General features: G+C 47.7%; 11 protein-coding genes across 11 annotated transcripts; 8 read left to right on the forward strand and 3 right to left on the reverse strand.

The window, feature by feature from the left end:
- Positions 1-127: 127 nt before the first annotated feature.
- F5147DRAFT_673406 (HAD subfamily IIID h) lies at positions 128-2,019 on the forward strand. Its single transcript, XM_041435728.1, has 11 exons — positions 128-241; positions 300-385; positions 444-551; positions 605-681; positions 733-924; positions 978-1,092; positions 1,139-1,223; positions 1,329-1,435; positions 1,488-1,521; positions 1,570-1,728; positions 1,789-2,019. The coding sequence occupies exons 1-11, from the start codon at positions 224-226 to the stop codon at positions 1,825-1,827; spliced, it is 1,020 nt and encodes a 339-aa protein (XP_041297652.1). The 5' UTR covers positions 128-223; the 3' UTR covers positions 1,828-2,019.
- Positions 2,020-2,025: 6 nt separating this feature from the next.
- Positions 2,026-3,618, forward strand: F5147DRAFT_348748 (uncharacterized protein). The gene is made up of 5 exons (XM_041429326.1): positions 2,026-2,084; positions 2,149-2,757; positions 2,811-3,042; positions 3,100-3,349; positions 3,401-3,618. The coding sequence occupies exons 2-4, from the start codon at positions 2,170-2,172 to the stop codon at positions 3,282-3,284; spliced, it is 1,005 nt and encodes a 334-aa protein (XP_041297653.1). The 5' UTR covers positions 2,026-2,084; positions 2,149-2,169; the 3' UTR covers positions 3,285-3,349; positions 3,401-3,618.
- F5147DRAFT_567665 (uncharacterized protein) lies at positions 3,544-4,628 on the reverse strand (the record flags this gene model as incomplete). The annotated part of the gene is made up of 6 exons (XM_041430870.1): positions 3,544-3,611; positions 3,661-3,753; positions 3,811-3,918; positions 3,967-4,181; positions 4,232-4,308; positions 4,371-4,628. The coding sequence occupies 6 exons, from the start codon at positions 4,626-4,628 to the stop codon at positions 3,544-3,546; spliced, it is 819 nt and encodes a 272-aa protein (XP_041297654.1).
- Positions 4,629-4,724: 96 nt separating this feature from the next.
- Positions 4,725-5,804, forward strand: F5147DRAFT_673420 (uncharacterized protein). The gene is made up of 6 exons (XM_041435729.1): positions 4,725-4,879; positions 4,933-5,076; positions 5,131-5,136; positions 5,188-5,337; positions 5,387-5,411; positions 5,469-5,804. Exons 1-6 carry the CDS (start codon positions 4,822-4,824, stop codon positions 5,713-5,715), a joined length of 630 nt encoding a protein of 209 aa, XP_041297655.1. The 5' UTR covers positions 4,725-4,821; the 3' UTR covers positions 5,716-5,804.
- Positions 5,805-6,918: 1,114 nt separating this feature from the next.
- On the forward strand, positions 6,919-9,073 carry F5147DRAFT_673425 (pyridoxal phosphate-dependent transferase). The gene is made up of 8 exons (XM_041435730.1): positions 6,919-7,241; positions 7,289-7,420; positions 7,472-7,609; positions 7,658-8,146; positions 8,343-8,504; positions 8,559-8,631; positions 8,681-8,804; positions 8,858-9,073. The coding sequence occupies exons 1-8, from the start codon at positions 7,032-7,034 to the stop codon at positions 8,919-8,921; spliced, it is 1,392 nt and encodes a 463-aa protein (XP_041297656.1). The 5' UTR covers positions 6,919-7,031; the 3' UTR covers positions 8,922-9,073.
- Positions 9,074-9,123: 50 nt separating this feature from the next.
- Positions 9,124-10,760, forward strand: F5147DRAFT_348814 (uncharacterized protein). The gene is made up of 8 exons (XM_041429327.1): positions 9,124-9,173; positions 9,239-9,408; positions 9,456-9,508; positions 9,568-9,636; positions 9,702-9,774; positions 9,957-10,030; positions 10,079-10,181; positions 10,233-10,760. The coding sequence occupies exons 1-8, from the start codon at positions 9,149-9,151 to the stop codon at positions 10,629-10,631; spliced, it is 966 nt and encodes a 321-aa protein (XP_041297657.1). The 5' UTR covers positions 9,124-9,148; the 3' UTR covers positions 10,632-10,760.
- A 367-nt stretch (positions 10,761-11,127) lies between these two features.
- On the reverse strand, positions 11,128-13,248 carry F5147DRAFT_349037 (uncharacterized protein). Its single transcript, XM_041429328.1, has 8 exons — positions 13,027-13,248; positions 12,698-12,978; positions 12,549-12,648; positions 12,221-12,502; positions 11,975-12,171; positions 11,845-11,921; positions 11,543-11,789; positions 11,128-11,491 (listed from the first exon to the last, which is right to left on the reverse strand). The coding sequence occupies exons 1-8, from the start codon at positions 13,206-13,208 to the stop codon at positions 11,184-11,186; spliced, it is 1,674 nt and encodes a 557-aa protein (XP_041297658.1). The 5' UTR covers positions 13,209-13,248; the 3' UTR covers positions 11,128-11,183.
- Positions 13,249-13,260: 12 nt separating this feature from the next.
- Positions 13,261-15,390, forward strand: F5147DRAFT_673447 (ClpP/crotonase-like domain-containing protein). Its single transcript, XM_041435731.1, has 8 exons — positions 13,261-13,535; positions 13,595-13,705; positions 13,767-13,848; positions 13,901-13,964; positions 14,014-14,081; positions 14,128-14,320; positions 14,375-14,783; positions 14,836-15,390. Exons 1-8 carry the CDS (start codon positions 13,419-13,421, stop codon positions 15,253-15,255), a joined length of 1,464 nt encoding a protein of 487 aa, XP_041297659.1. The 5' UTR covers positions 13,261-13,418; the 3' UTR covers positions 15,256-15,390.
- Positions 15,391-16,427: 1,037 nt separating this feature from the next.
- On the forward strand, positions 16,428-18,136 carry F5147DRAFT_349065 (Indoleamine 2,3-dioxygenase). Its single transcript, XM_041429329.1, has 2 exons — positions 16,428-16,874; positions 16,926-18,136. Exons 1-2 carry the CDS (start codon positions 16,563-16,565, stop codon positions 18,027-18,029), a joined length of 1,416 nt encoding a protein of 471 aa, XP_041297660.1. The 5' UTR covers positions 16,428-16,562; the 3' UTR covers positions 18,030-18,136.
- A 1,699-nt stretch (positions 18,137-19,835) lies between these two features.
- Positions 19,836-22,222, forward strand: F5147DRAFT_673450 (uncharacterized protein). Its single transcript, XM_041435732.1, has 9 exons — positions 19,836-20,178; positions 20,229-20,760; positions 20,811-20,898; positions 20,954-21,021; positions 21,073-21,214; positions 21,261-21,639; positions 21,691-21,805; positions 21,857-21,949; positions 21,998-22,222. Exons 1-9 carry the CDS (start codon positions 19,886-19,888, stop codon positions 22,100-22,102), a joined length of 1,815 nt encoding a protein of 604 aa, XP_041297661.1. The 5' UTR covers positions 19,836-19,885; the 3' UTR covers positions 22,103-22,222.
- A 104-nt stretch (positions 22,223-22,326) lies between these two features.
- On the reverse strand, positions 22,327-26,158 carry F5147DRAFT_673452 (uncharacterized protein). Its single transcript, XM_041435733.1, has 5 exons — positions 25,754-26,158; positions 25,647-25,701; positions 25,130-25,593; positions 23,134-25,072; positions 22,327-23,081 (listed from the first exon to the last, which is right to left on the reverse strand). Exons 1-5 carry the CDS (start codon positions 25,937-25,939, stop codon positions 22,360-22,362), a joined length of 3,366 nt encoding a protein of 1,121 aa, XP_041297662.1. The 5' UTR covers positions 25,940-26,158; the 3' UTR covers positions 22,327-22,359.
- Positions 26,159-26,678: the final 520 nt, after the last annotated feature.

Below are 26,678 nucleotides of genomic sequence, written 5' to 3' on the forward strand. Positions count from 1 at the left end.
GAACATGACTCGTGTACATCTGGTCTAATTTGGCTCCGGTACCCGGTGTAGTTGTTCATTAGATCCGGTTGACTGGGACAAATACTTCCGCACTTTTAGACTTCGCCACAACCTAAGACTTCGTCCTTTGGCTGGCCTACCACCTGAGAGTACGTACGCGCTTCCGCAGGCCACGCGACATTTGACTCAAAATCGCGTTTATATCAACTTAGGCAGTGCAAATATGGCCACCGTGCTAGAGGTACGCTTGGTCTAAGCTAATATGATTGGTGGCACTTACTCGAATGCACAACTTGAAGGATGAAATAATTCCTGAAATGAAGATTCCACTCACCTTCAAATGGTCCGGACGCGAGTACAAGGTAGATCTCCTTGGATCAGATAGGTAAGCTGCGGAACCGAATTGCTGCGAACCATGGATTCTCAGTACTAACTCCGTCTAGAGTGTATGACCTCAAGACTTCGCTGATGAGTTTGACGAAGGTTCCACCAGAGAGGCAGAAAATTTTAGGTTTAGTAAAAGGAAAACTACCCCCAGATCAAGAGAGAATGTCAGTGTTTGCAATTTCTTGCACGATTTTTTCTCTGAACCACATGATTGTAGCGCAGATCTACGAATTGCAGGAAAATCATTTACACTTATAGGGACCCCTGAAGGTGACGAGATCAAAGACCCTTCAAGTGAGCCCGCGATCTTTCAAATCTTTGATGCCTGTACTAACATACAGTCAGAGTTGGAATTCCTTCCTGACGTTGTCAATGATCTTGATGTAGACTTCACTGACAACCCTGCTGCCGCTGCGACATATAAAAATGACCAGCGAAACATTCGCAAAGTCAAAGAGGCAACCGAGAAACTTCAGATTAATATCATTCATCCTTTGCGAGATGGAAAGCGTTTACTTGTGCTGGACATTGATTACAGTAAGCCAATCTTTCTCGAGTGTTTTTACTTCCCGAGAGTAAATCTCATGCAGCTATTTTGGACACCAAACCACTAACGTCTGGCTCATTGCCTCCTGCGGAATGTGCGAGGCCTGGCCTGCATGAATTTCTAGAGGCCATATACCCTTACTATGACATCTGCATCTGGTAAGATTCACTCACCTCGTGAACGCCACCTCTCACACCCAGCCAGGTCTCAAACTAGCTGGATATGGCTTGAGGCGAAGCTCGTAGAACTTGGCATGGTTGGATCTACCAGGAATTATCAGGTTTTATTTGTGCTTTCATAGTGGCAAGTTACGGCTGACATCAACTCCAGATTTCATTTGGTACGACCGTGACTATCCAACTTTAACACCCGCATAGCTGATTGAAGATGCGCAGTCCTCGACAAAACTTGCATGTTTACTGTCTTTACAGAACGAAACGGCCAACCATATGCACACCATGTCAAGGCACTGCAAATTATTTGGAATCACTTTCCCCAGTTGTCAGTACATTCTGATTTGGACAATCGAGCATGCTCCAACTTCCCTCTTTAGTTCGGCGAAGAACACTATTCACGTGGATGACCTGGTAAGAGGAAGGTGTAGCCTGTCTTTATCATCTTTAATGCTGTCGTAGAGTCGGAATTTTGCCTTGAATCCAAACGAAGGACTAAAAATCCATGCCTTCAAGAATGCTCATTCAGAGCAGGCTCAAGCTGACCGGGAGCTTCATAAATTATCCCGGTACATGGTACATATCGTCACTATAGAAGATTTCCGGACGTTGCGCCATAAGGCATGTGTCTCGTGTTTGTTGCTAGACTGTAAATTTGCTCACTGCACAGCATTTTCAAAGGCCTGGAAGCATGAGCTGAGGCGACTCACGCAATCGTAATGAAGACACACTCCGTCTTACGGTGCTCATTCATACCATGGTACTTTGATTGGTTAGGCCTACATAGTAGGGACAATTGTTGTGTTAGTGTACATGATCTTTGTAACATAGCTATTTTGTAACAAAACTGTGCTATATATGTACAACTTTTCGTAGTATCATACTTCCGTAATAACAAATTCTTCACCAGCCTGAGGTCTCATTTTAGTGAACTACCCTTCTGCACTGCAGTTCAAGGAATCATTTGCGGTGGCTTGGTACGTTATCACCGTGCTATGCGTGTCGTTTCATTCACGTGTACTTTTTCTTTCTAATTGTTAGGCTCAGCTTTACTCTCAGTACATGCTTGGAGTTGGTCTACGATGGGATCGACTTCGTTGGGCATATGAGTTCGATGTCGCGATGCGAACTAAGAGCGCATCTGACTTGAGCGGCCTCAGCCGAGAGGAAAAGAAGAAGGCCCAGTGCTCCTTTGAACCAGGCGAAATCGCTCACATCGATGGTGGCGGTGGAATCACGGCTGCCTTCTACGAATTCTTGGATCGTGACAACTTTCCACTGACACCAATAGAACGGCGATACATGCGCATTCTTAACGACAGCGCTCCCGATATTAGCAAATATTGCCTTGTCCTCCAACGTCTCAGCGCAGACACATTCATTGTGTGCTACATCGCGTCTTTCGGTGGTGTTGTATACGGCACCGGCCTGTCTCCAGTAACTCGGTTTTTTTCCATGGCTATGGGCGACACACCTCCGTGGCCTCCCAATTCAAGGCCTCTGCACGTTATCCCGAGATGGATCGGATCTGGCTTCATATTTGGTGTTCCCGTGGTCAGGAAAAATCTGTCGAAGACAACTCATTCCCGTGCTTCTCTTGCCCACGGAGAACTACATAGGGTAAGATCTTTTATTGCAGAAAGGCTCAAGGTATGTCCAGTTACCTATTCAGTTTGACGGTGTGGAATGAAGTATTTTCGCAGCTCTTCCAGCAGGCCCATAAAGAATTGCGTGCAAAAGAGCGCGATTGGCACAAAGTCCGCAAGAAAACTGGTCTCAAAATTGATAGCTATGTGGATCCCGTGATGTTGGACGTGGACCAACCAGGCAGGGTAGGCTCCAACCCTGCGATACCCAGTAAAGTGCCCGTCCCTAGCGACTTTACGGAATGTTCAAACTTCAAAAACATGCTTCGGATGAAGCGTGACATCAAAGGCAAGGTGAAATTAACCTTATTCGGCCTGAAGGATTGTGACACGAGTTTATTCCTAGTGCCTTTTCTCCACAAGCGTCGTTTCTTGGAAGTTCCTCCGAGCAATCACTTAGCCTGGTTACTGCAATGGCAACGACAAGATATTACGTCTTCACGACTCTACCTCAAGCGTCTCACGCCTCGACACTCATCTTATCCTGTGCTTCGACACCTTCCACTCCCCTTTCGGTATGTGAGACCTTGAGGACTGCATATTACTACGCTCTGCATTGAACAGACCCCCCGGGAGAGTTCACTCAGTCCAACTTAGTTAGTCAGGTTCACTTAATGTCAAGACTTTTCTTGATTCTACATACCTAGCAGATATTGGAGGAATATGGTAGTCCTAGAAGCCTCGTTCAGTCCCGCATTCGACTACACTGGGACGGTATCACTCTGGATGTACGGGAGCATACCGCGTCGTATGATTACATTGTGGAGGTTGACAAAAACATATATTGACATCAACATACTTCTGAGGTTGTAACACTGTTCACAACGAGATCGAACGTCATCACTGAGGACGGTAGTACTAAAGACATCCCTAAGTATGAATCTGTATAAACGGCTTTGTCACATACCAGGTTTCGTAGCAACGAGAGCAGGAAGAGAAGCATTAGAGGGTCGCAATATACCAGTGGTGGCGTCGAACTGCCAGTGGTTGTTGTTTGCAACTTCAGAAAAGAACAGCAGTTCAGCAAGAATAGTATGCGGTTGCCCATTGAGCTTACTGGCAAGTACCTCCTTTTGTCCCAGTCCAAGTAATTTCTGAGCTTCCGTAACATGGAGGCACGCGAATGCTCGCGAAACAAGCGTGAAGGTGTTCTTGCGGAACGCATCTAATGACAAATTCGATACAATGAAACTCTGGTTAAATGTGCACATACCAAGGAAGTCGTTAACCAGCAGACCAACAGTTTTTCCCAGCCTTGGATCTGGGAAGTCACTTTGCTGCGACATCTTGAACAGTTCTTGAGCCCGGGCGTAAGTATTTTCATACTTTCGTTCTAAAGCGGATGCTAAGAGTGCTGCGAGTGCATGTGACAGGGGATGCGAGGACACATTTTCAGGTAACCGTGCAAGGGCATGTTGAGCAGGTGTTCTAGAACAAGTGTCACAAAGGAGTACAGTCAGGGGAGGGGTCTTACATACAAGTCATCCAGCACCATATAAGACAGGACCAAGGGGGAAATCAAAAGCAGTCTGGAGTGACTTTTGTCATTTGAACCCTGATACAGGGCATTATCGAGATGCCGATATGTATATGAGGGGTATCTCAAGAGGTGCTCACATTTAAGTCATGATGTTCAGCGATATTAGTGATGCCAATGAAGTTCCTTTGCTCTGCCAGATCAGATAACTGGGGAAAAACTTGCTGGTATATATCTTGGACAGCGGAGAATTGTGGGGAAGGTTCCAGGCTGCCTGAGCTATTAGGTGATGTGGTGGGATCAGAGGATCCCGTCGAGGAAGCAATGATGGAATCTCGAGCTTCGTCACGAAGCTCTGTTGCGCTCATGGGAGGAGGTGTGGGTGGTGCTTGAGCCATATATTGAGAACTTAGCTTTAGCTGCAAGATTGTTGATATCTTAATGCTAATACTTATTCCGAACAACTTGGACTTGCTTACTAAGCAATCTGTAGTACTTACTACTGGCTGTGAAACGTACATAGTCTCCCGTACCGCCATTAGGCAGACCTAATAGAAGGAAGAAAGCTGTTCCTTCTGTAGTGTTACAAACATGGATGTACTCGACGAGGAGGTTGAATCAATCTTATATATTGCAAGAGAAATATCAGGTAGGTCCAAGTTGCGCGAACCTCACAAGCAAGTCTTTCATCAGCACACGTAGTCTACAAGATCCCCCATCTGAAGGTCAACGAGGGACATCGTGCTAACGACTGGGGAGATCTTGCACAACCGTTATGGAAAGGCAGACTGCGCATCGTCGAGAAGTCGAGTGGTGCGGCGCTGATGTTTGAAGATGCTCAGACGGGTAAGCATTGTCAGCTTCTCACCGTGTATAAGTAGATGGTTGACGCAACTACAGGGGAATGTACGTTCCAATATGAACAATCAATACTGTAGCCTTCTGATGCAGAGTTAGTATTTGCCCGCGCACCTTATGACGCTCTTAAACCATGCGTGGAATCTGTCCTTGATTCATCCCGATATTTTGTAATCAGGGTAGAGGATACTGGCAAGAAGGCTTATATTGGGATGGGATTCGCTGAACGAACAGATAGCTTTGATTTCAGTGAGCGCTCTTTTTGTGGTCTGCTTGCTATCTTAACATATTCCCTTAGACGTTGCATTGCAAGATTACACTAAGTGCGTCTAACAAACGCTGAAATTTCTCCCACTCACTTACAGCACGCCCATTTCTAGGCGTTTCAAAGTTGCTTTGAACCCTCCTAGCCCCGATGATGAAACTCCTTCTCATGTTCCTGTAGGTCCAAAGAAGGACTACTCTTTGAAGGAAGGCCAAACGTTTTCCATATCTATTCCGGGAAAAGCTAGTAAATTATCAACACCCGGGACCAGTTTGCTAGGTTCCTCCACCCAAAGTACTGGTAACTCAGGGGGAGGGGTACCGCTATTACCTCCCCCACCTTCGTCGGGAAGGAAGAAATGATCATGTTATTTAAATACCGAAGTATTTTGGCATTTTTTTTGTATCCTCTGTTTTCCATGAAGACTCAATTCAACAAGATACCAAAATCATACACGCTCAAAATAAGTGTTCAGATCTACAGATTTTTGGGGGAAGTCTCTGAATTTTGTTAGTCTTATACTCATCTACAACATGCGTGCTTGTCACAACAGCTAATGACACGTGGGACGTGATTGAACTGTATCCTTTCCTAACCTGCTGCTCACTTTCGGGTCTCGTCGTTAATGGAACCATGTCACGCAATCAAAAGGTTTTGGCTATGAACCCCAGCAATACTTGAGCTAATTTTTGAATAGTAACACTCTCAGAAGGATATAGACAGAGACAATCATCTTGCAGCTGGGCAACCAATTATGTAGTTTCTTAAGAATAGTCTATTCAAGCTAGTTTTTCTGGAGAAGATTCACCCGCATCTCATCCAAGTGAAAGTGTCGCCTCTAGTGGGTTTAATGTCATTCCCATCGGGAGCATCGTGAATGTCACTGGCAGTGCCAGCAGTGGTAGAGAAGATCCATGTTAGCCAGTTGATGGGGAATGCGAACGGTCGCCCGGTGACAGTGTGAAATGGCCATATGCACATTTCAAAGATAAGAATTGAATATTGAGCCATGGGATGGCAGACGCAGATCGCTTGCAAAGACGTGGGATTGTGGTATGAATCCAACAATGGAACTTGAAAAGATGCTCAGTACGAATTACATAGGCTGCGAGAACTGATGACCTAGTGGAGTATGAGCGACGGCCATTATGCGGTCACCGGCCGAGAAGTGCACGTCTAACTGTGTCAAGCCGTGTCACCACGATGATTGTGTCGTTTAGGGCGCCGGTCCGACGATCCCACTGGTGAGCGCATGTCTCGGATATTGTATAGATAGAACATGAGACATAGCCTAATTGTTAGATTGCCTCGTAATAGGCCGAATCTGTAGACAAACGTTGGTCCGTAATGATGGCTCCATTTGATGGCATCGTCTTGAAAGTTTCGATATAAGCGACTTGGTAGCTTGTTGCCAATTGCAAGTCACCGACTCACCGTGCGGTGGTGTTAAAACTTTAAAAAAACTTTATGTAACTCACTCACACTGAGATCAGGCTCCGTATTATGTAAGGAATTCTTGCACGTGACCTCATTAGGCTTGCTGACAATTCGATTCATGTGCTCGCTTGGTCTTCGCCTTTCACAACAGCGAACATTGCGACTAGTTCCTTGTTGGCTTCTTGTCCTCCTTCCTATTCAGGTTCTCCTATCTGATTGACGACAGAAGTTTGCACTCAGGATGTTGTCCAGAGTCACCCCCAATGTAATAGGAAAAGCTACATTCAGAAACTCCATAGGACGGGCTGCTCTCTGCGCTCGCAGAGGTTTCGTGCAACCCTCTGGTGCAGACCGTGCACGCATCGTCGAAGACATACATTTCAAGCTCGAGGTTCCCAATCGTGATAACAGCGTGACACAAAAGACTCGCCCTATATACCTCGATATGCAGGTATGGCCATGCAATTAGATACTATTCGGTGTATTGACAAGGTCCAGGCCACCACTCCAGTAGACCCGCGTGTTCTCGATGCTATGCTACCGTACCTAACAGACCAGTACGGTAATCCACATAGTCGAACTCATGCATATGGATGGGAAGCAGAGCAGGCTATTGAGGTTGCACGCAAGGTAAGTCTGCTGGGTTTACGTGCGTAAAAACGTCCCTGTAACATCTTCCAGCATGTAGCGGACCTCGTTGGAGCCGAGGCCAAGGACATCGTCTTCACTTCTGGTGCTACCGAGACCAACAACATGGCCATTAAGGGTGTCGCACGGTTCAATAAAGACAAGAAAAGACACGTTATCACGACACAAACGGTGGGCTGAGCCGCTTGGTTCTATGATCAACGCTGATCGTCACTGCAGGAGCACAAGTGTGTCCTGGATTCTTGCAGGAAAATCAGCGAAGAAGGCTTTGAAATAACCTATCTTCCTGTCGAATCTAATGGCGTAGTCAACCTCGAGACTCTTGAGGCCGCCATCCGCCCCGACACTTCCCTCGTTTCTATCATGACAGTAAACAACGAGACCGGTGTCATCCAGCCAATGAAGGAAATTGGTGCCATTGTGCGAAAGCATCGTGGCGTACACCTTCACACCGACGCGGCGCAAGCCGTGGGAAAAATACCTATCGATGTTAATGAAGCCAACATTGACCTGATGAGCATCTCAGGGCATAAAATCTATGGTCCAAAGGGAGTAGGAGCTGCTTATGTCCGCCGGCGACCACGCGTGCGATTGGAACCGATCTTGAGTGGAGGAGGACAAGAGCGTGGGCTGCGTAGCGGTACCCTGCCCACAGCGCTGGCGGTTGGCATGGGCGAAGCAGCACGCATAGCCAAGCTAGAGATGGCAGTGAGTATCTTGTTCTTCGCATAACCCATGATGAAATCCGCACATGCGTTTGAAGTGGCACTTGAATCAAGTGGCGTGATGCTCTAGGCTTACGGCCGTATGAGCCGCTAGCTTGGTGATGATTCCTGTGCAGGGGTACTGATCAAGTTCTTGTCTATCATTCCACCTCTCGTTCCGAATCTGATACATATTCCAGAGGGATCACGCACGGATCAAGCAGTTGTCGGATAGGTTAATCCAGGGCATCAATTCCCAAGTTGAGCATGTGGTTCGAAATGGTGATGTCAATGGATACCCGGGATGTGTAAACCTTTCGTTTTCGTATGTTGAAGGCGAAAGTCTTCTCATGGCCTTGAAGGTAAGCGTAGTGGCACATATCTGATGAGAGAAATTATCATGGTGTTCGTCGCAGGATATCGCTTTGTCTTCTGGTAGTGCTTGTACATCCGCGTCTCTAGAACCTTCATACGTTCTTCGTGCTCTTGGTATGTTTTTTTTTCATGCGTGGACTTGTAGTACCTGACAGTCACCTAGGAGCGGCAGAAGATATGGCACATTCGTCCTTACGCTTTGGCATCGGTCGTTTCACCACGGAAGCGGAAATTGATTTCGTGATAAATCACATCGTTCGCGTCGTTACCAGACTTCGTGATATGAGGTACGATCTCACCCACATTTCAGTGCTTTTGCTGTGCTGATCGTCTCCTTCAGCCCGTTGTGGGAGATGGTGCAGGAGGGCATCGACATCAACTCAATTAACTGGTCTCAACATTAATTTATACTTCTGGATCTGTTATCGCGGCGCAACGTTTTTCTTTACCTGTCGTTGACGTATTTGAGGATTATTTGCCTATAACTTTATGTACAACGATATGAAGAACTTTCTAAGGATATTATTGGCGGTATCCGAGGTCTTGTCAACGGTGCTAATTCTTGGCAAAAACCGAATATAATGGCGAGTTGAATCTCCGCCATAACTGTACTCTTTCACTTTCAACCACCATGGCAAGACGCTTGTACCTTGGCAGTATGAAATTTTCTTCTTGTCAGATCTTGACATAAACAATTCTAATCATCGTTTGCATCGCACAGGACTTCCCCCTGATGCCCGTTCTGATGACGTGGCTAAGTTTTTCGATGGCTATGGCCGTATCATTGACTGTCGTGTCATGACCGGTTCGTCGGACAAGAGGCGCGCGGCAAATGCGGAACTCACTGGACCTCCATCAGGATTCGGTTTTGTCGAGTTTGAAAGCTCAAAGGTGGATCCACCATGTATCACGGTGATCAGTATACCAAACTTTTATAGGATGCGGAGGACGCTGTACATCATTTCAACGGCAAGCCATTCATGGGAGCCAAGTTCGTATCTTAATCAACCCCAACATCGCTTGCATCGATCCTTATTTTTCTTGTTTTAGCATTGTCGTCGAATTCGCCAAAGAAAGTCGCCCCCGTCGGGATGTCTATGAGAGCGACCGTGGCTACGGGTATATTTTTTGACTCACCAAGTTAATACTGTGCCTTTTTCCTAACAAGTTACATTTTTGTTTAGGGCTGCTCGTTCCCGCAGGCCTCCAGGTATCCGCCTGATCGTTTCCGGTATTTCTCGTGACACAAGCTGGCAGGTATGATGTTCTTTCGGTTCGCAACATTGGCAGTGTTTGCGGAGCATATGGCGCTTCTGTATTCTGGAGATCGATCCGTCTGGTCATTTTGGAACCTGGAAGGACCACCAGTATTTCGTTGATGTTCACTTTCGCCGGCTTTGTCCAAACCCAACGTCGAACCTGACCATACACTCACCCAGGACTTGAAAGATTTCGGACGCGAGGCGGGTAGCGTGTCGTTCGCTGACATTGATCGTGACAACCCTGGCCAGGGGTGGGTGACTCAAATTTAATGTTTTGTCCTGGGCTGACAGTCTCTCAGTATCCTTGAGTATCTATCGCGAGATGACGCAGACCGTGCCGTCAAGGATTTGGACGGTAAAGACCTGCGCGGTAGACCTGTCCGCGTTGCCTACGATGATGCCGTGAGTTTGATGGCTTGGTTGTTTTGCGCCGTGCCTTACCTGTTCTCTCAGCGCGGTGGACCTGATAACTACAGGCGCGAGGATCGTCGTGAGGAACGTCCTCGAGGTGACGACCGATACAAAGAAGAACGTTACTACAGGGATGATCGTGCATCTTATCGCCGCGAGCGATCTCGCTCGCCTCCTCGTCGCAATGATCATGACGATCGTCGCCCCAGGTCTCCACCTCCGCCGCGGAGGGATCTTGATGAGAGAAAACCTGCAGGGTACGATGATTACCGACGGGGAGGTTATGATGATGACCGCAGAGCCCCTGATTATTATTATGACCGCCGCAGGGACGATGACCGGCGACGTGAAGACCGCGGTGGCAGACGCGACGAAAAAGACGATCGGTACGACGACAGGGCGATGAGGCACGCAAATGGCGATGGTGGATGGGCGCGTTAAAGGATATAGGCAGCCGCTGGATATTTTGCACTTGGCCGAGGGGCACCGCATCCGTTATTGGTTTTCCACTCTCTTATGATGGTCATGGTCTCCTCGAGCTTGGCGTTGGCGTATGTTGGGTCGAACCGGAGAACTGTTTTTTTTGTCTTACAGAGGTCATTTCCCTCTTGGTCCGTATGTCGAACGATTAGGTGAAGGCGTCCCGAATTTGGCGTGGAACCTGTACTTTCAAGCATCAGCTGAAGGATTGGCTGAAGGATGTCCAAGGCAGCGCGTGAGAATTTAACGTGGGCGTCATCTTTCGTATTGGTGGCGTTGAACCACGGAAACTTGGAAACGGTAACGGAATTAAAAAAAGACTCGGTGTGCCTACTACCCTCGGTACCTAGGACCGTCTATCCTGAATTTGCCCACCAATGTGATTGTGTCCTTCATTTGTGACACTTCAGCGCACGATGATTGACGTCTTGCATATGGCAGACTTTCGTCTTCAGGTGTGTCACTTTACTCACATCTATCCCTAGGGACATCTATGTATAAATATAAGTGTAATCAAGATTCAGTTTGCCGCGATATGTGTACGACAATATGTGAATTATTCTCTATTCCCCACCATCCTAATTCTTGATCATCGTTTTGAAGAAGAGCTAGTGTGTCATCACCCATTCTCAACCATACATAAATATTATGGCGGTTCCTTGGATTTTTCCCTGCTCCCAGAGCTTTCATCAATCTGAGCCGGAAAAGCCCTAATTTCATCGTAGAAAGCACGCGCAGTGAAGTAGATACGATGAGACCCCCTTGCATTCCCGGGGTGAAGAGGCCTTCAGGAGGCTCAGAGCATTGGTGAACTTTCACCTCTGTGGGTATAGTTCAACAGGCGGTGACGCGATCATCCAACAAAGGCCTACCGATCAAATACCGACCGAGTCTACCGTCGCGATCAGCTGTTGACTCGGCAGGTCTTCCGTGTTCTGTGGTACATAGCAAAAGGCTTGATGAATACAATAATGACTCAGCAGAGCCAAGACACTGACTCATGCACAGCGTCTTCCACTGCGGGTGTTCCTTCAGTTTGTCTTCATCATGCCCAGGCACGGTCTTCGCAACGAAAGAAAGATAAAACAATTCACTATCTGATCGCTCCTTCGTCGAGATCTTGATGACAGAGGAAATTAAAGTCTAGGCACCGCAGCTTCGGTCTTGTACTCACCGCAGTTGCGTCAAGGACCCGTAAGGACGGGATCTTTGCTATGACTTGCTGCCTGGCAGAACGAGAGACGTCACTAACTGCAAACTATGAGTATGTGTTTCCTCAAAGAAGACAATAATCTTGCGCTAACCCTCAGACAGTGGATTTTTGGCAAGGCTCAACGTTTCGAGATTGGGACACCACTCATATAATTGGTCAATATCACGCGAATTATGGAGTTTGTTACTGGAAAGAGAGAGGACTTTGAGTCCTTGTAAATGTGACAGATGAGATTCCCGAGGAGGAATCCTTTCAATGCCATTAGATGAAAGCATGAGTCGTTGTAATCTGCGGTACCGCATTAGCTTGTTGGAAACCCCGCAAACACTAAACATACGAGGCACACGGCTTCATCGCTTCGCTGATATATTGCCAATCCTCTAGCTTGTTACTATCGAAATTGAGGATCTCGATATGGCCCAGCACTGTAGAGATCTTCGCATGTGATAGGGAAATAAGCCCATTGTATCCAAGTTCCACCATGCGAAGTTGAGGCATGAGTATCGCTATGCTTGTAAATTCTTCCCATGAAATCCAGGTGCCGTTCAGCTGGAGCTCTGAGAGTCGCAGCCAAGCCGATGCAGGCAAGTGAGATGACGGCGGCGTCAGCCGGTTGCGACTATTTGTAGCGTTAGTATATCAAAATAGGAAAACACAAGGCCTACTTGAGCGCTAGCCGCTCGAGTTGATGCAGTTCGGTGGTTATCATCGCCACAACGTCCCAACTGGACACAAGTGTTGCAGAAAGATCCAGGCCGCGGACGTCTTGATCGTATCAATCGCATGATATTTGAAGAGATGCGCACTAGCTTACTGGGGCATGTTGACAGGATTTCCCCTGGGTTATTCCCGGTAGAAACCATCTCATTGTCGAGACTGACTTCGCGCAGTCGCTCCAGATTTGAAAATTTGCCTCGGATCTTGTCCAAGTCTACAGCCTCGACCTCTATAGCACCATTTGAAGAGCCCAAAACAATCTTCTCCTGGGACGCAGTGCCATGCACAGCTTCTACATACTTATTTTTCAATGCTTGCAAAAATGGATACCCATAGCAAACGGAAGAAGGGCGAATGAAGGATCCGCTGTGAGGCACTCTTGTGGTCGCTGAGCGATAAGCATCGTCGTGATTTCCTTGATCTTACCGGCAGTTAAAATATCGTTTCCCATCTTTCATGCCATCGTGTTTGCCACGAGTTGAGTCGTCCCATTCGACACCAAGCCAAAGACCAGCGGTGCCATCGATTGGTCCAAAGTACTTGACAGTGCCGAAATAACCTGATGGAAGGTATATTCTTGACCCTATCGCAGCAAGCACATGATACATCGGTCAAAGTGGTCCGATGGTGGAAAGTGCTTCCGAGTCACATCATACAGCAGCCTACAGCTTGAACGATTGTGTTAATCTCACGTAAGCATCGCCTTGGGTTCAGTCTGCCACTCTTCGGCTACACGGTACTCCGAAAATCCCAGAAAAGTCGTGGGTCGCAGGCTCTCCAAGGGTTTCCTTTAGTTGAACACTTGGTTAGTTCTGAGTATGCTGGCTACTGCTCTCACAAGAATGTCGCGTAACGGTGTATCAGCAGCTCTTGCCAGGACAAGTGCAGTGGTTGCTCACATGTCCACCAGCACCCAGGCAACACCACTAGAGCAGGTAAGTTCTTTGCATATGTTATTCTTACCAATCCCTTGTGAACCGGGCCTCGCATGCAGCCGGTGCTCTTTGAGTCGAATGGAGCGACACGCACTTATGTTTTGAACCGAGCAAGCAAACTGAACGCTCTCAATGGTGACATGCTCAAGTTGATGAGACCTCAACTAGAGGTGAGAATGCCATTACGTGGAAGTGCAGGCTCTTACAAATGTCATTTGTATTGTATTCCAGCAATGGTCAAAATCCGACCTGTGCAAGATTGTCGTCGGGACGGGTATTGGCCGTGCATTTTGCGCAGGCGGTGATATTGCAAGTGTGTTTCAGTGCTCAAATCCATGTGGACACTTGCTGACAACTTCGCACAGCTGTACTACAGCATTCACTGCATGACACTACTCGTTCAAAGGCTATAGAATTCTTCAAAGACGAGTGAGTCATAGAATGATGCTCCGAAGCGCTTGAATAACTTATCCTACAGATTTGAAATGAACTATATCTTGTCTGCGTTACCAAAGCCATACGTAACCATCTTGGACGGTATCACAAGTTGGTGCTTTCCTCTGTACAGCATGCATAGCACTGACATCAGCAGTGGGCGGGGGGGTCGGACTTGCCATCAGCGCTCCTTTTCGTGTTGCAACGGAGAAGACAAAATTCGCTATGCCAGAAACTAAGATAGGTTACTGCCCTGATGTTGGAGCAAGCTTCTTCTTGTCCAGGATCGACGGTGAAATTGGCACATATCTCGCCCTTACCTCAGAAACTCTTGTTGGCAGGGAAGTCTTGTGAGTGGTGACATATCTTTTCTCGGTAGGGCCGCGGGCTTACGATTTCGGTAGTGAATTAGGATTTGCTACCCACTTTGTGTCATCAAGGACAGTGCCCAACTTATTGACTCATCTATCTGATTTGGAGGACCCCACCTCCGCTATGATCGATAGGACCATCGAAGGTCATCATACAAAACGGCTTCAAGACGAACCGGTTGGAAGATTAACGGGTCGCACGCGCCAAGCTCTTGATACGGCATTTCGACATGATACAGTTGAGGAGATTATGGAGGATCTCACTAAGTTAGCCTCGACTTCGGATGACTCAGTCGCTAAGTGGGCCTCGGAAACACTGGAAACATTACATATCCGGAGTCCTACTAGTCTCAAAGTGGCACTAGAGGCGGTCCGACGCGGGAAGGAAATGACGCTCCTCCAGGCCCTTCAAATGGAAATGGGTATTGCCACTGCTTACTGTGTAAGTCAATTGGTGATTATGCTATGTGATCTGTTTGACTTTGAAAATGCAGAGCGGCGCGAGTCCAGATTTCACTACAGGAGTAACCGCGGTCCTGGTTGACAAAACGAAAGTTCGCCCTACTTGGTCTCCTGATCAAGTCAACAACGTCTCAGATGCGATAGTGAAGCGATTTTTTGAGGAAGATTCTGATTATCTCCGCGCCGTGCCTACTTTGACACCGCCAGACTTTCTTACGAATGGCAAGCAAAATCCGATGAAATTCGCTCTGCCAAATGAAGATGCCATCTTACAAATCGTGTCGAATGCCGGAAAAGATCCTATCTCCCTTTCTGACCTACTGGCACATTTTGATAATATTTACTCGGGTAAGCAAGGTGTTGCAGAGAAAGTGGTTGAAGTAGTGAAACGTCGTTGTGATGTCATTGGTAATGAAGGTTCGGAGGTGATTAACTGGAAAGAGCAATTGTAATAGTTGCGGCACAGTATACCATCCCTCGATATCACAATTTGCTTATCATGCTGTATGTTTTCGCACGCGCGCAGTTATCACCACGTCGCGCGCAACCCGGCGGACCGGAATTGCAGCTAAGACTTTCAAGGGCGATGACTGTTTGAACCTTGTACTCCATCCCTAAGGAGAAAAGTGTGCGGTCAACATTGATGTTTGACGTTGCGCGACGCGCAGCTTTTTATTATGCCGCACGGCCACTACACTAACTCGAACCCAAGTTGCCCAAAATTATGATGAAACGATCCGAGATTGAATATACTGGGCATACGTGTTCAATGTCGCACGATATGATAGCTGCGAGACTCCACAGGACAGCTAAGTGAAAAAATATCTCAAGATTATTTTCAGGTCCTTCGAAATTTCCTGTGCATTGTTGTGACTCGAAATACGCTTCCGAGGATTGCTTGGGACTGTCCCCAACGAACAAGTAATAATGCCAGCGTTCACACAGCAAGTTCTCTCTCACTTGAGCTGATTCCGATATGGTTAAGTTCTACCGGAAATTGTTCACACTCTCCACAGCAACAAAGAGTACTCGGACAAAATTATGCGGAGAATACAGGTACTTTGGAAGATAGGACGCGGAGTTCTGACTACACTCAAATTTGGTGGAACCAATACATTGGTTACTGGTTCATTCATTGCATGACTCGAGTTACAAAACAAGCATTGCTAGATCTCTCCATCACAGTGCCTTGGAAGTTGGTGGATCGAAGATTCGGGCTGTGAAGATCAGCATTGGAAACAAGACATCTGGTCAGCGCTCGATGCGTGCCAACAGGCAATAGCCTTACGTGTAAGGCATGTGTTCCTCTTTCAGGAGCTATGCACCCAAAGGGGATTGTATAGGATCGTAGCAGATGGTGACACTCATGGGATCAATGTCAAAGGTTCCTGAGTAAGATCTTACCAATTGGCCAGACTCGACAACGAATTACAAGGAGTTCACAGGACTGAGAGTGGCACCGAGAATGATCGGGGTTTCGTGCCAACACCCCGCAAGTTTCGGTCAACTCCTGCCTCGCATGAAGCTCCGTTAGTTCTCACAGAGGCATACGCGCCCAGTGATGCCGTTTGGGCAATATCGGCGCTGCCGATGCACACACATCAGTGCAAGCACTGTGACTAGGTAACCTTGAATCTCGATGATATGATCTAATCGAGGACACGCATTGGTAGTTCATGTATAAAAGGTGTCCGGGTCCTCTGCTTGAATCATAATAAATTACAAGCCTGCGAGTCATTCTCTGTCCATTCCACTCGCAATGTATCCAATCGATCTACTATCTCCATCCCATCTCTTCAGCAATGTCCTATCTGTGCTTAACTCTGTCCAGCTGCTTAGCAGGAAAGAGGCACCAGGTGCACAACCAACTCCTGCAGATTTTGAAGTCAATCTTCAAACGAATACAGGGTTTCTCCCTGAGAAACCTATCCCACGGCTTCCCGAAGCTTACAGCGCATGGGAGGATGCGCTTACACGAGCTCAGGAAGTACTGATACTTGGGGAAAACATAACAGAGGACAACATCAAGAGCCGAGTTGATGGTGAACTTTGGAGATCGCAAATGCGAGAGGTCAGTAAATCTGTTACGCGAGGGTGGAATAATGACTTACGTTTTACATAGCTCCCCGTGATCAGCATCAATGATCTAAAAACGGACAAGCAATTGTTGCGTCGCGCACATAAAGTCCTCGCCTTTCTTGTACACTTCTATGTTCATTCCATACCGGACCAGACGGCCGGTTCGGTGCTTATCCCCCGATCTCTGGCGACTCCGTTGCTTGAAGTATCAAGCATATTGCGAATGGCGCCGGTACTTACATTCGCCGACACCGTCCTATGGAACTGGGATCTCGTAAACCCAGAACTTCCTGTCACGATAGAAAACATGCGTTTCGGCGTTGAGCTCTTCTCGGGGACAGAAGACGAGCGGAATTTCTGGTTCGGTAACGCAAAAGTTGAGATGCTGGGTGTAGAGATGCTCCACCTTATCAACGAGTACCACAGTCTCCCCAATGTTTCCGACTTCGCGTCCGTCTGCAAAATCAATCGGCTCCTGACCCGCCTCGTGGCAATTATCAAGCGGGTTGAAGAAACCTTGCTATCCATGCGGGATCTTGTAGACCCCTCCACATTTTACTGGCAAGTGCGGCCTTGGTTCAATGGAAGTGCTAGCGGGTCATCTAGCCCGACATGGATTTTTGAAGACGGTCCTGATGCTTCCACGCTCGACCTCAGCGGGCCATCAGCTGGCCAAAGTAGCGTCATGCATGCACTTGACATCTTCCTAGATGTCGACTTCAAACTGAACCAGCGTCGGTATCCAGCCCCCTCAGAATCAAATAAACGATCGGATCTTGGTTTCATGGAGAGAATGCGCCGGTATATGCCCGGAGCACACCGAGACTATCTTTCCCATCTCGCGAACTCCTCTCGTCCCCTCCGGGAACTCGCAAAAAGCACCCCTGCTGTGAAGGAGTCATATAACGCAGCTGTGTCGGCGATCAGAAAGTTCCGGGACTCGCACATACGCATCGCATGCTTATATGTCGTCTCCATGGCACGATCAACGGCGATACCGGTCGGATGTCCCGTATTTGCGATGATGCAGAGGTTGGAGCGACAACAGAAGCGAACAGGACACTCGACTGGCACGGGTGGCAATGAGTTGTCGCTGTTGCTGAAGTCCAACCGTGATGCTACCGCACGGGCTGCTCTAAAGATCTGAATGAGGAATGAACCGACATGACATGGACGGGAAGCACTTACCTTATCATAATAACCCCACTATATTCGAAAACCATATTTATTAACCGAGATACGTTATTTTTTGTAGCCCTAGACGCGTTTTGAACACGATTCACCCACACTGTAATACTTTACCCAGATCCACATATTTATCATACCGATACAAATAGCAGCAAAGCAGTCATTGTCTGTCGATGGCTTGCTGTAGTAGTTTTCTTGACAAAGCAATATTTTCGACCAAGGAAAAGGGATTAGAAAGCATGGTTAACGTTTCGCCAAGACCATCTGATTTCAAAGTTCATTGGAAAGCCGGAGCATGTGTCCGGAATAGGTCGAATCGCGCCAGCCTAGACCTGGGGAAGTACTGTGTCTGAGGTCATATTATTATCACGAATTAGACGAAAAAATCGTCATCATCTGAGCCTTGAGTTGGCCCTGAGAGCACCGTGACTTTGTTCTTGACGTCGAGGACACCGGGACCCGGATAGCGAGAGTGGGGAACCGAACATGTCAGAGTCGCTGAAACGACGGCGATATCGATACGCTGTGCACGGAAGGTACAGATTGATTCTTGATGCTAGATGAAACCCGGAAGGAAGTTTGGGTGACCGGCGGGTATCATGATAGCACTGGGGAGAAAGATGTTACACGAAATGAGAACTTCTGTCCCGCGAAGCTGAAGTTCAAGCGGTAAGCGCTCGAGGTTCGCACCGAATGTTTGTGACGTTCTGATCAGAAAATACAAAGAGACACATGATCACATGTTCTCATGGGCCAACTTGAAGGTCTTTCTCGTCCGTGCATACTACAGTAACCAAATGACATACACGGAGCTCGAGAGACTAACACTAGTATGGCTGAGCTTCAATTATAGCCCGTTTTCTCCTTGATGAACGCTTCCCGTCCACTTGAAGCTCACCGATATCGTTCCTTCGACTTCCGTATCGATCGTACTCCGTATAGGACCGAAGTTCGAGACCATCAAAAGGTCAACGCAATCTCAAGGCCGTGGCTACTATGATCATGCGGCAACTTGAACAACTAGCTGGATACATAATCGACGAGACAATAACTTTAAAAATTGCGTTCAAGTCGACGTGAGCTCGTACGAGCCAAGCTTTTATCTGATAATTGGCATTCCCATCTAATTTACTCGTACATGTAGATGGGATGATTTGTGCAAATCCGACTCACCCGTCACAGTAAGTTCTTGCTGGCGTGCTGACTGCGGTGGTTTTTGCTCCAATGTAACGAAATCCTTTCCTAGGTATATGACACTATCTCAACTTGAAGATCTCCTTCTCACCGGTTCTCTGCATGGCGCCGTGACAAGCAAGCGATGATTTTTAACTTAGTCTGTGAAATCATCATTGTCGTCTCGCCTGAGATCTGAATCCGACCGATATTCGCCTATTCGCAAGCACACTTCTTTTCGACAAGCGATCGATTGTGCAAACAACAACTGACGTAGTCTGGCTTTATACAAACGCTTAATGCGATATCTAAATACCGGTCCGAAGGAAAAATGCAAGCCCACTTCTGCCTAGTACGGGAGCAGGCCTAATTAGCTATGCAATTTTCCCTCGAAAAATGCTGGGAGTGTGTAGCAGAGTTTTGAAAGAACGCTTGCTTGGAGAGTCATCGATTCATCACTCAATGATTGCTTGAGTGATGGCAAAAACACAGTGCAAGGCCCAATAATGAATGAACCAACATGTGGCCTGGCAGTTCCTGATTACGTAATGAACGCGCTAGCAAACTAATGTCAACAAACACTTTGAGGGGCGCGTCTCTCTCTCATCGCGATTGTTTTCACTTTCTATATACTCTGTTACAATGTCTCAACTTTCAGCAGGAATCTGTCGCCGTCTCAACGAGGCTCCTCAGGAAGAGATAGACCAGCTTGCTTCTGGGCATACCGTGCAGCTGCTTTCCATCAAGAAAGTCGCCCCGACATCTAGCTCGACGACCGCCACCGACAGGTTTCGCATCATTATCTCTGATGGCGTCCATTTTGTACAGGCGATGTTAGCTACTCAGCTCAATGATCTCGTAGCAAACGGAGACATAAACAAAAATACTGTGGTGATCATCGACAAGCTGGCCTGTAATTTTGTGCAGGACAAAAGGTGAGCAGTTTTTGATATAATTTTTTACCCCTTTTCACTATTTCATCTAGATTGATTATCATTCTTGACCTCCACGTTGTATCACGAAATGAAGAGAAAATCGGGACTCCTACTGCCCCTCCTTCCACTCAAGACGCTCCTGCGCCAGCTGTTCTAGAAGCCACATCCTCATTCGTTACTTCACCAGCTACCTCTTCGTCTATTGGTCAGGCCAAGCCGATTCAGCCCCAGCCTCGCACTGGCCCATCCGGCAGAGGGGGCAGGTCAGTGTACCCCATCGAAGGACTTAGCCCTTACCAGAACAATTGGACCATTAAAGCTCGAGTTACCCAAAAGTCTGATATAAGGACCTGGTCAAATCAGCGTGGAGAAGGGAAACTTTTCAACGTCACACTAATGGACGAATCCGGCGAGATTCGAGGCACCGGCTTCAATGCAGTCGTCGACGAACTATACGAGAAGTTCGAGGAAGGCAAAGTATATTACATCTCCAAAGCCCGAGTGAATCTTGCAAAGAAGAAATTCTCGAATCTTCAGAACGATTATGAGCTGAGTCTGGAGAAGAACACCGAAGTTGAAGAGGTATGTATCATCACACTACCCCCGAAATGCTGGACTCATGGTTTTATTAGTGCCTTGAGACCACCAGTGTGCCTATGATGAAGTATAACTTCGTGGAATTGTCTTCGTTGGAAAAATTAGAAAGGGATAATACTTGTGGTAGGCGCTTTGCAATCTATGTCGATAGTTCTCACATGTAATCCATTGCTACCAGATGTCATTGGGGTCATCAAAGAAGTCGGCCCCCTCGGCGAAATCACATCAAAGGCGACAAACAGGACGGTAAGTCATGATCCACTCGTCAGTTACCTGGGGGTTTCAATTCGGTTGAAGATTCCGAAACGCGATTTGACCATTGTCGACATGTCGCAATACTCTGTTCGCTTGACCTTGTGGGGAAAACAAGCAGAACAGTTTGCAGCTGACGACCTTCCTGTCGTTGCGTTCAAAGGCGTTAAAGTTGGTGACTTTGGAGGTATGAACTATTTTTGTTCACCCGAATTGGAACTCACCCCCCGAAGGTCGCACTCTCTCCATGGTTAGCTCAAGTATAATGACAATATCGCCTGATATTGAAGAAGCTCATTTGCTGCGGGGATGGTATGATGGTATCGGGACTGAAAAAAACTTTCAGTCGCACACCAGTGGTTCATCTGGTGCATCCTTTGGTGGTTTCAACCGCAATGAGATGCGGCATCTCAGCGATGTCAAAGAGTCGCAACTTGGCATGTCCGACAAGGCAGAGTTCTTTTCAACTCGTGCCACTATTATGCACATCAAGAGCGAGAACATCTCTTATCCTGCCTGTCCCACTCAAGGTTGCAACAAAAAAGTGGTTGATTTAGGTAGTGGTTGGAAGTGTGAAAAATGCGACAAAACTTTTGAGCGACCGGAATACCGGTATGATCATTGGCTTAGTCCTCTAGACCCAAACCTTACTTTGATCATCAGATACATCATGTCAATGGCAGTAGCCGATTGGTCCGGTCAGGCGTGGTTGCAGGGCTTCAATGAGGCTGGTCTGGCCGTCTTCGGGAAAACCGCAGATGAAGTTCATGAAATCAAGGTCAATACAAATCTCTCGGAACTTTTCTTGATGTTTACGACCACATGATAGGAGCGCAACGAAGCAGAGTATAACGCTCTCATGGCCCAGGCCAGTGGCGTCACATTCAACTTCAGTTGCCGTGCAAAGCAGGACACGTACAATGTGAGTGTTTTTCAATTCGTTACAGGTTTGAAATAATGAATAGTGTAGGATCAAACGCGTGTCCGTTATGGAATATCGAGAATTACTTCTCTTGATTATCACGAGGAAGCCAAGCATCTCGTCAACCTTCTCAAATCTCCCTGGGCTCAGTGATTCTTTTGTCAACATGTCTAGTTAGTGTATATTAAGCATTGTCTACTTTTGCATGCCATTGTGATAAAAAAATACTGTAACATTTGCCCAGTAGTTGAAATGAAAACGCTCTGTTATCTTCTATCGCGCCCGAATAACCAAGTAGCTGAAATGAAAATGACATTATTATCTTTCACGGGGCCCGAGTAGCCAAGTAACTGAAATGAAAACGCTCTGTTATCTTTCACGGGGCCTGAGTAAATACTTTACATAAATAGTCAAGGGGGATCTAAAGGATAATGATATACTCTCCTAAACACATGCCAGATCACACCGAACCCTTGGAGAACGGTGTCTACCGTCTGTTGTGCGACCGGGGGTAAATCTAATTTCAGTGGCCAAGGAAAAGGTAATACGTCGATAAGAGAAAGCGAGTCCTCATCTGGAGATAAACTCGGTGTGGGTGCGGATGTCACTTTTTCCGTAGCTGTTCCAGATGAAATATGTGATGGAGGCGGGGAAACCGGGGATTGGAAGGCGGTGTGTGCACTAGAGCCCTCCATCACCGACGTTAGCGTCGAGTATGATGGCGATGGCGTTGTCGAGGCTGTAGTGTAGCCAACCGAAGGCTTTGCATGCGGAGGCGCATAGATAGTCGTAGTAATGAACACCGTCTCGATCGACGCCTGAAGATGATGATCGCGCCAAACTAGATCATCATGTGGCGTACGCCGATCGAGGGAGTGCCTCATATGCCTGAATTCGGCTCCGAGGTTAAGTAGCACCATGAGAACAAGAAGAGCGGGCGCTGTCCATATCAAAAATTGAAGGAGTTTCCCCAGAAACCGGATGCTGGTGTGAAAACGGTGAACATGCGGCTGGGCCCTCAAGAAAAGTGTGGGGGTGAACATTTCTTCCAATATGTAATGGACCAATCTGCTGCCCTGTTGAGATGCGCGTTGGTAAGCAAGGTTGGAACGCAGAAAATGTGCGTCTAGGCCTGTAATACTGGAGTGAGTAAACATCAAGATAGGCATATTCATCACTATTACCTGTTGAGGCTTCCACGTTAATTTCGAGTTTGCCAACAGGCATTGTAAATGTGGGCAGCAGTATGCCCACGTACCCATCATACCCATCATCCTTGGCTTTGCCTTTTCCTCTGCGAAGACCGTCGGTGGGGGTCTTAACCAAATAGTCAATCTGAACGTCCCCAATGAGATCGCCCACGTACACCCTGACCCAGGCGGCCCAATTCTTGCTCCCTAATTTATCCAGAGAGGATGACAAGTCGACAATTGACCCCTCGTGCTTGGTGGCTGAGCTTATTTCAAAACGGACAGGCATGCCGTCAATGCTCACGCGCGCGATTTCCACAGAACAGTCCACAGGAGACGCGTCGTCTGCATGTGCGAGTCCAAATTCCATCCAATCTGTCTCCATTTCATATGGAGCCGGATGAGTTATCCGAACAGCATATACGTTGGTAGATGTCGCATGATCAAAACGCAAAGGCGTCACAACAACTATGACGGAGGGGATCATGAGGGGACCATCCCTTTTTCTTCTCGAGAAGGTACCAAACATCGGAGGGAGAGACACCCCAGTTGCTACACGGTTCATCCCAGTCGGCGTGCGTGGCCGACTGGGAGGGCGCTTTGTATTTTCAAGGGTATCATCTGCTATGGAGTATCTTGTTGGGATAAGCGATCTCGCTATGGAGCGTAGAGCAATACGCCCTCCGTCAGATCCACAACGCGATAATCCTCCGCGCTGCAGAACAGTCCTGCGTGTCTGTGCATCACGGACGTCGCCTGATATATTATAAACCTCCACTGTTGCAGCTTCACACTCATTGCGGATGATTGTCGCAATTGTTTCTGCATCTGCAGCGAGCACAGAAAATCGAGGCAAGACTATGGGGATAGGATCTGGTTCTCCGTCTGGGCTTGAATTTGAACCCCCGTTGAAAGCACGCGGACGGGATATGACGAGGATTGTGCCTGTGATATTGAATGTGAAGACATTTTTTGATGGGGGGAGTATATCATTCATGTTAATGTGAATGGTTAATGATGTCGGGGGATGAGGAATGTCCTGTACGTCTGAGTTCGCGCGGCTACGTCCCTCCGACGTCAGAGGCATCGAACTGATGGATGACAGAGTGCCCGAGGGTGTCAGAGAAGTCGGGGAACCCTCGAAAGAGTAGTCTGCCACCTGTTCTCCTGGCAGCGGCGCACGCAATAAAGATGAGGTCGAGGAAGTAGAGTCGTGACGTGTTGCTAGAACAGGTGCTTGGAGCCGAGAATTCGGATACGATTCCAATGGCGGCGACTGATAAAAATCCAGCGAGGCTTGCCTGGAGACCGGCGTTGACGGGGGGTTGACATCGAAGCCGGTATAGCCTGCACCTCCTGTGACAGTCCAAGTCGGCTCTTCTGCCGGTGCCCAAATGACGTCGGATCCTCGCGCCTCCAGCCCTACATCCATACCAAGCATCGTTGCAACGCCGGGAAACCAAACACCCTTTGCTGTTCCCTTGTATTCCAGTTTCATCAAGATGCCCTCCCTTCCACTCGCGGGATCGCTGTCCTTTCCAAGAACATGACATGTCATTTCACCCTTCACCTCTTTTACTCCTACGCGTCTCCGGCCATCTTTGCTGTCCATGGTCTTCATGGGTGCTGCCCAACGAACACGAAGACGGTCTGCAGATGGGAATGATCCGAGGATAGCAATACCGCCAGAGCCTCTGTCCGCGTAAGTGGAAGAGTCAGACGACTCATCATCCGCCATGTCTGCGTAGGACCCTGATCGCGAAGGACGAGTCGTGGTTCGTGTGACGTGAGGCTCAGACGTAAGCTCCCATGCGCCGGGATCCTCCTCTGCAGAAGAAAGAGAGGCAAATGAGGAGGATGTCGTTGTAGAGCTTGGAGGGAAAATGCGAAGCTTGACATTGTTAGATAAACAACGCGGAAGGGGAATGGATATCTGTATTTATGGAGCACTTGTAAGATGAAAATTCACGCCATAGTAAAAACGACGTACGAGGAAAGGAGCCTTCGGGGGACGACAGACATAAGGAACCCAGAGATCTAAGCCAGCCATGAAATGCATGTTATTACGCTCTCCTACAGAGCTTCGTCGCATTTTTGCGGCAGAAAATGCAGAAACCCTGATCGCACTGTCTTCACCAAACCTTGGTGGGAATTCCTTGGGCAGGACGTAAGAAATATTGTACCCGCTGACGAGGATGTGACCAGTGTACTTGTCGTCCAGAGGCGGGATAGTAATGTGAGATGTCGATGTAGAAGAGGATGCACGAGAGGTCGGACTCATGCTAGACGTTGGTAGACCAAAAACAGATAGATAAGATTTTTGAGAGCGCGCCGGTAGATTGAGAGCGCGCGCAGTGTTATTCAGTAGTGGAGAGGTTGTGGAGGAAAAATTGTAAGGAGCAGAATTACTGTCGGTTGGGTGAACTTCCGAACCCAGCATCTTCAAGTTTCCCTCTTCGATGGTGATAGTGAATAGGAGGAAGGGAAAACTGAGAATGAACGCTTACCGGGAAATAATGGTAATGTAGAACCAGGAGAAACAGCATCCATAGGTATTGAAAGCTATTGATGGTCTTAAGCCCATTCGTTCAGTTGCGTGAGGAACAGCACATACCTTGAGATACATTTTAATGGCAATGCCATCTTGACCCTGCTTCGCTTTGCCCTCGATAGCAAGACGTGTTACAACGTTTAACTTTGGTTGCTGCTGGGCAGTCGCCGTGAATGTGTGAGACGATGCATTCGCTGAGAGTGGTGGACTGATTGTACGCGCATGTCGCGATTGTGCAGGTGCATACATGGAATTCGCGTGTCTATCTGGTCAAATGACGCGCTATGATTGTTTATTGGCGTGTTTTGATATCACTGTCGTAAAGCCTTGGAAGTGGAAAAGTGAACCAAAAAGAGGTTCTGCTACCTTATATAGCGCGCAAAGAGGCCCGAACAGGTCGCCAAGAGGCCAGCAAGCCGTTGTTACTGCTGTGCAAGAAATGGAGAACAAAAAGCGGGTCGGTCAGCGGGAAAGGCGCGTTTAAGTTTATTTGCCACAAACGCGTTGCCGGATATACATGAAAAAGGCATCAAACGTCATTTTGATCAATGACCGTAACCCAACAACCACTTTTCTGGACGGCCACTCAACGGAAGCCCAGGCAAGCTTGGCCCCGGAGGAGACTCAACTCATGATCAAGGTTCCGTCATTCTTATGCCGACGTGATGACCGTTATATAGACTACCCTATCCGTAACTCTCCCCTCTGCAGCTAGCGCTGGCTTGTCACTTCCGCTCGGAACCCGGGCCACTGGAAATCCGACGAACGAGCACATCTTGGCAAGGAACCGGGATCTTGTGTCTGCAGACTATGTAGCCACCCATGCATTGATGATATGCACAAGTTGGAACTATTTCACAGTCAGACGCAACAAACTAAATAGGAATATCAATCGATACATCGCAGAGCTCTACGACGACTTACAATCGGCAACCTCAGCCAGTAGTTTCATTCCTATCTTCTTCTCCACCTTTTAACCTGTGAGATT

Source organism: Suillus discolor, assembly GCF_016758755.1.
Source record: "Suillus discolor strain FC423 chromosome Unknown F5147scaffold_6, whole genome shotgun sequence".
NCBI classification, from domain to species: Eukaryota; Fungi; Basidiomycota; class Agaricomycetes; order Boletales; family Suillaceae; genus Suillus; species Suillus discolor.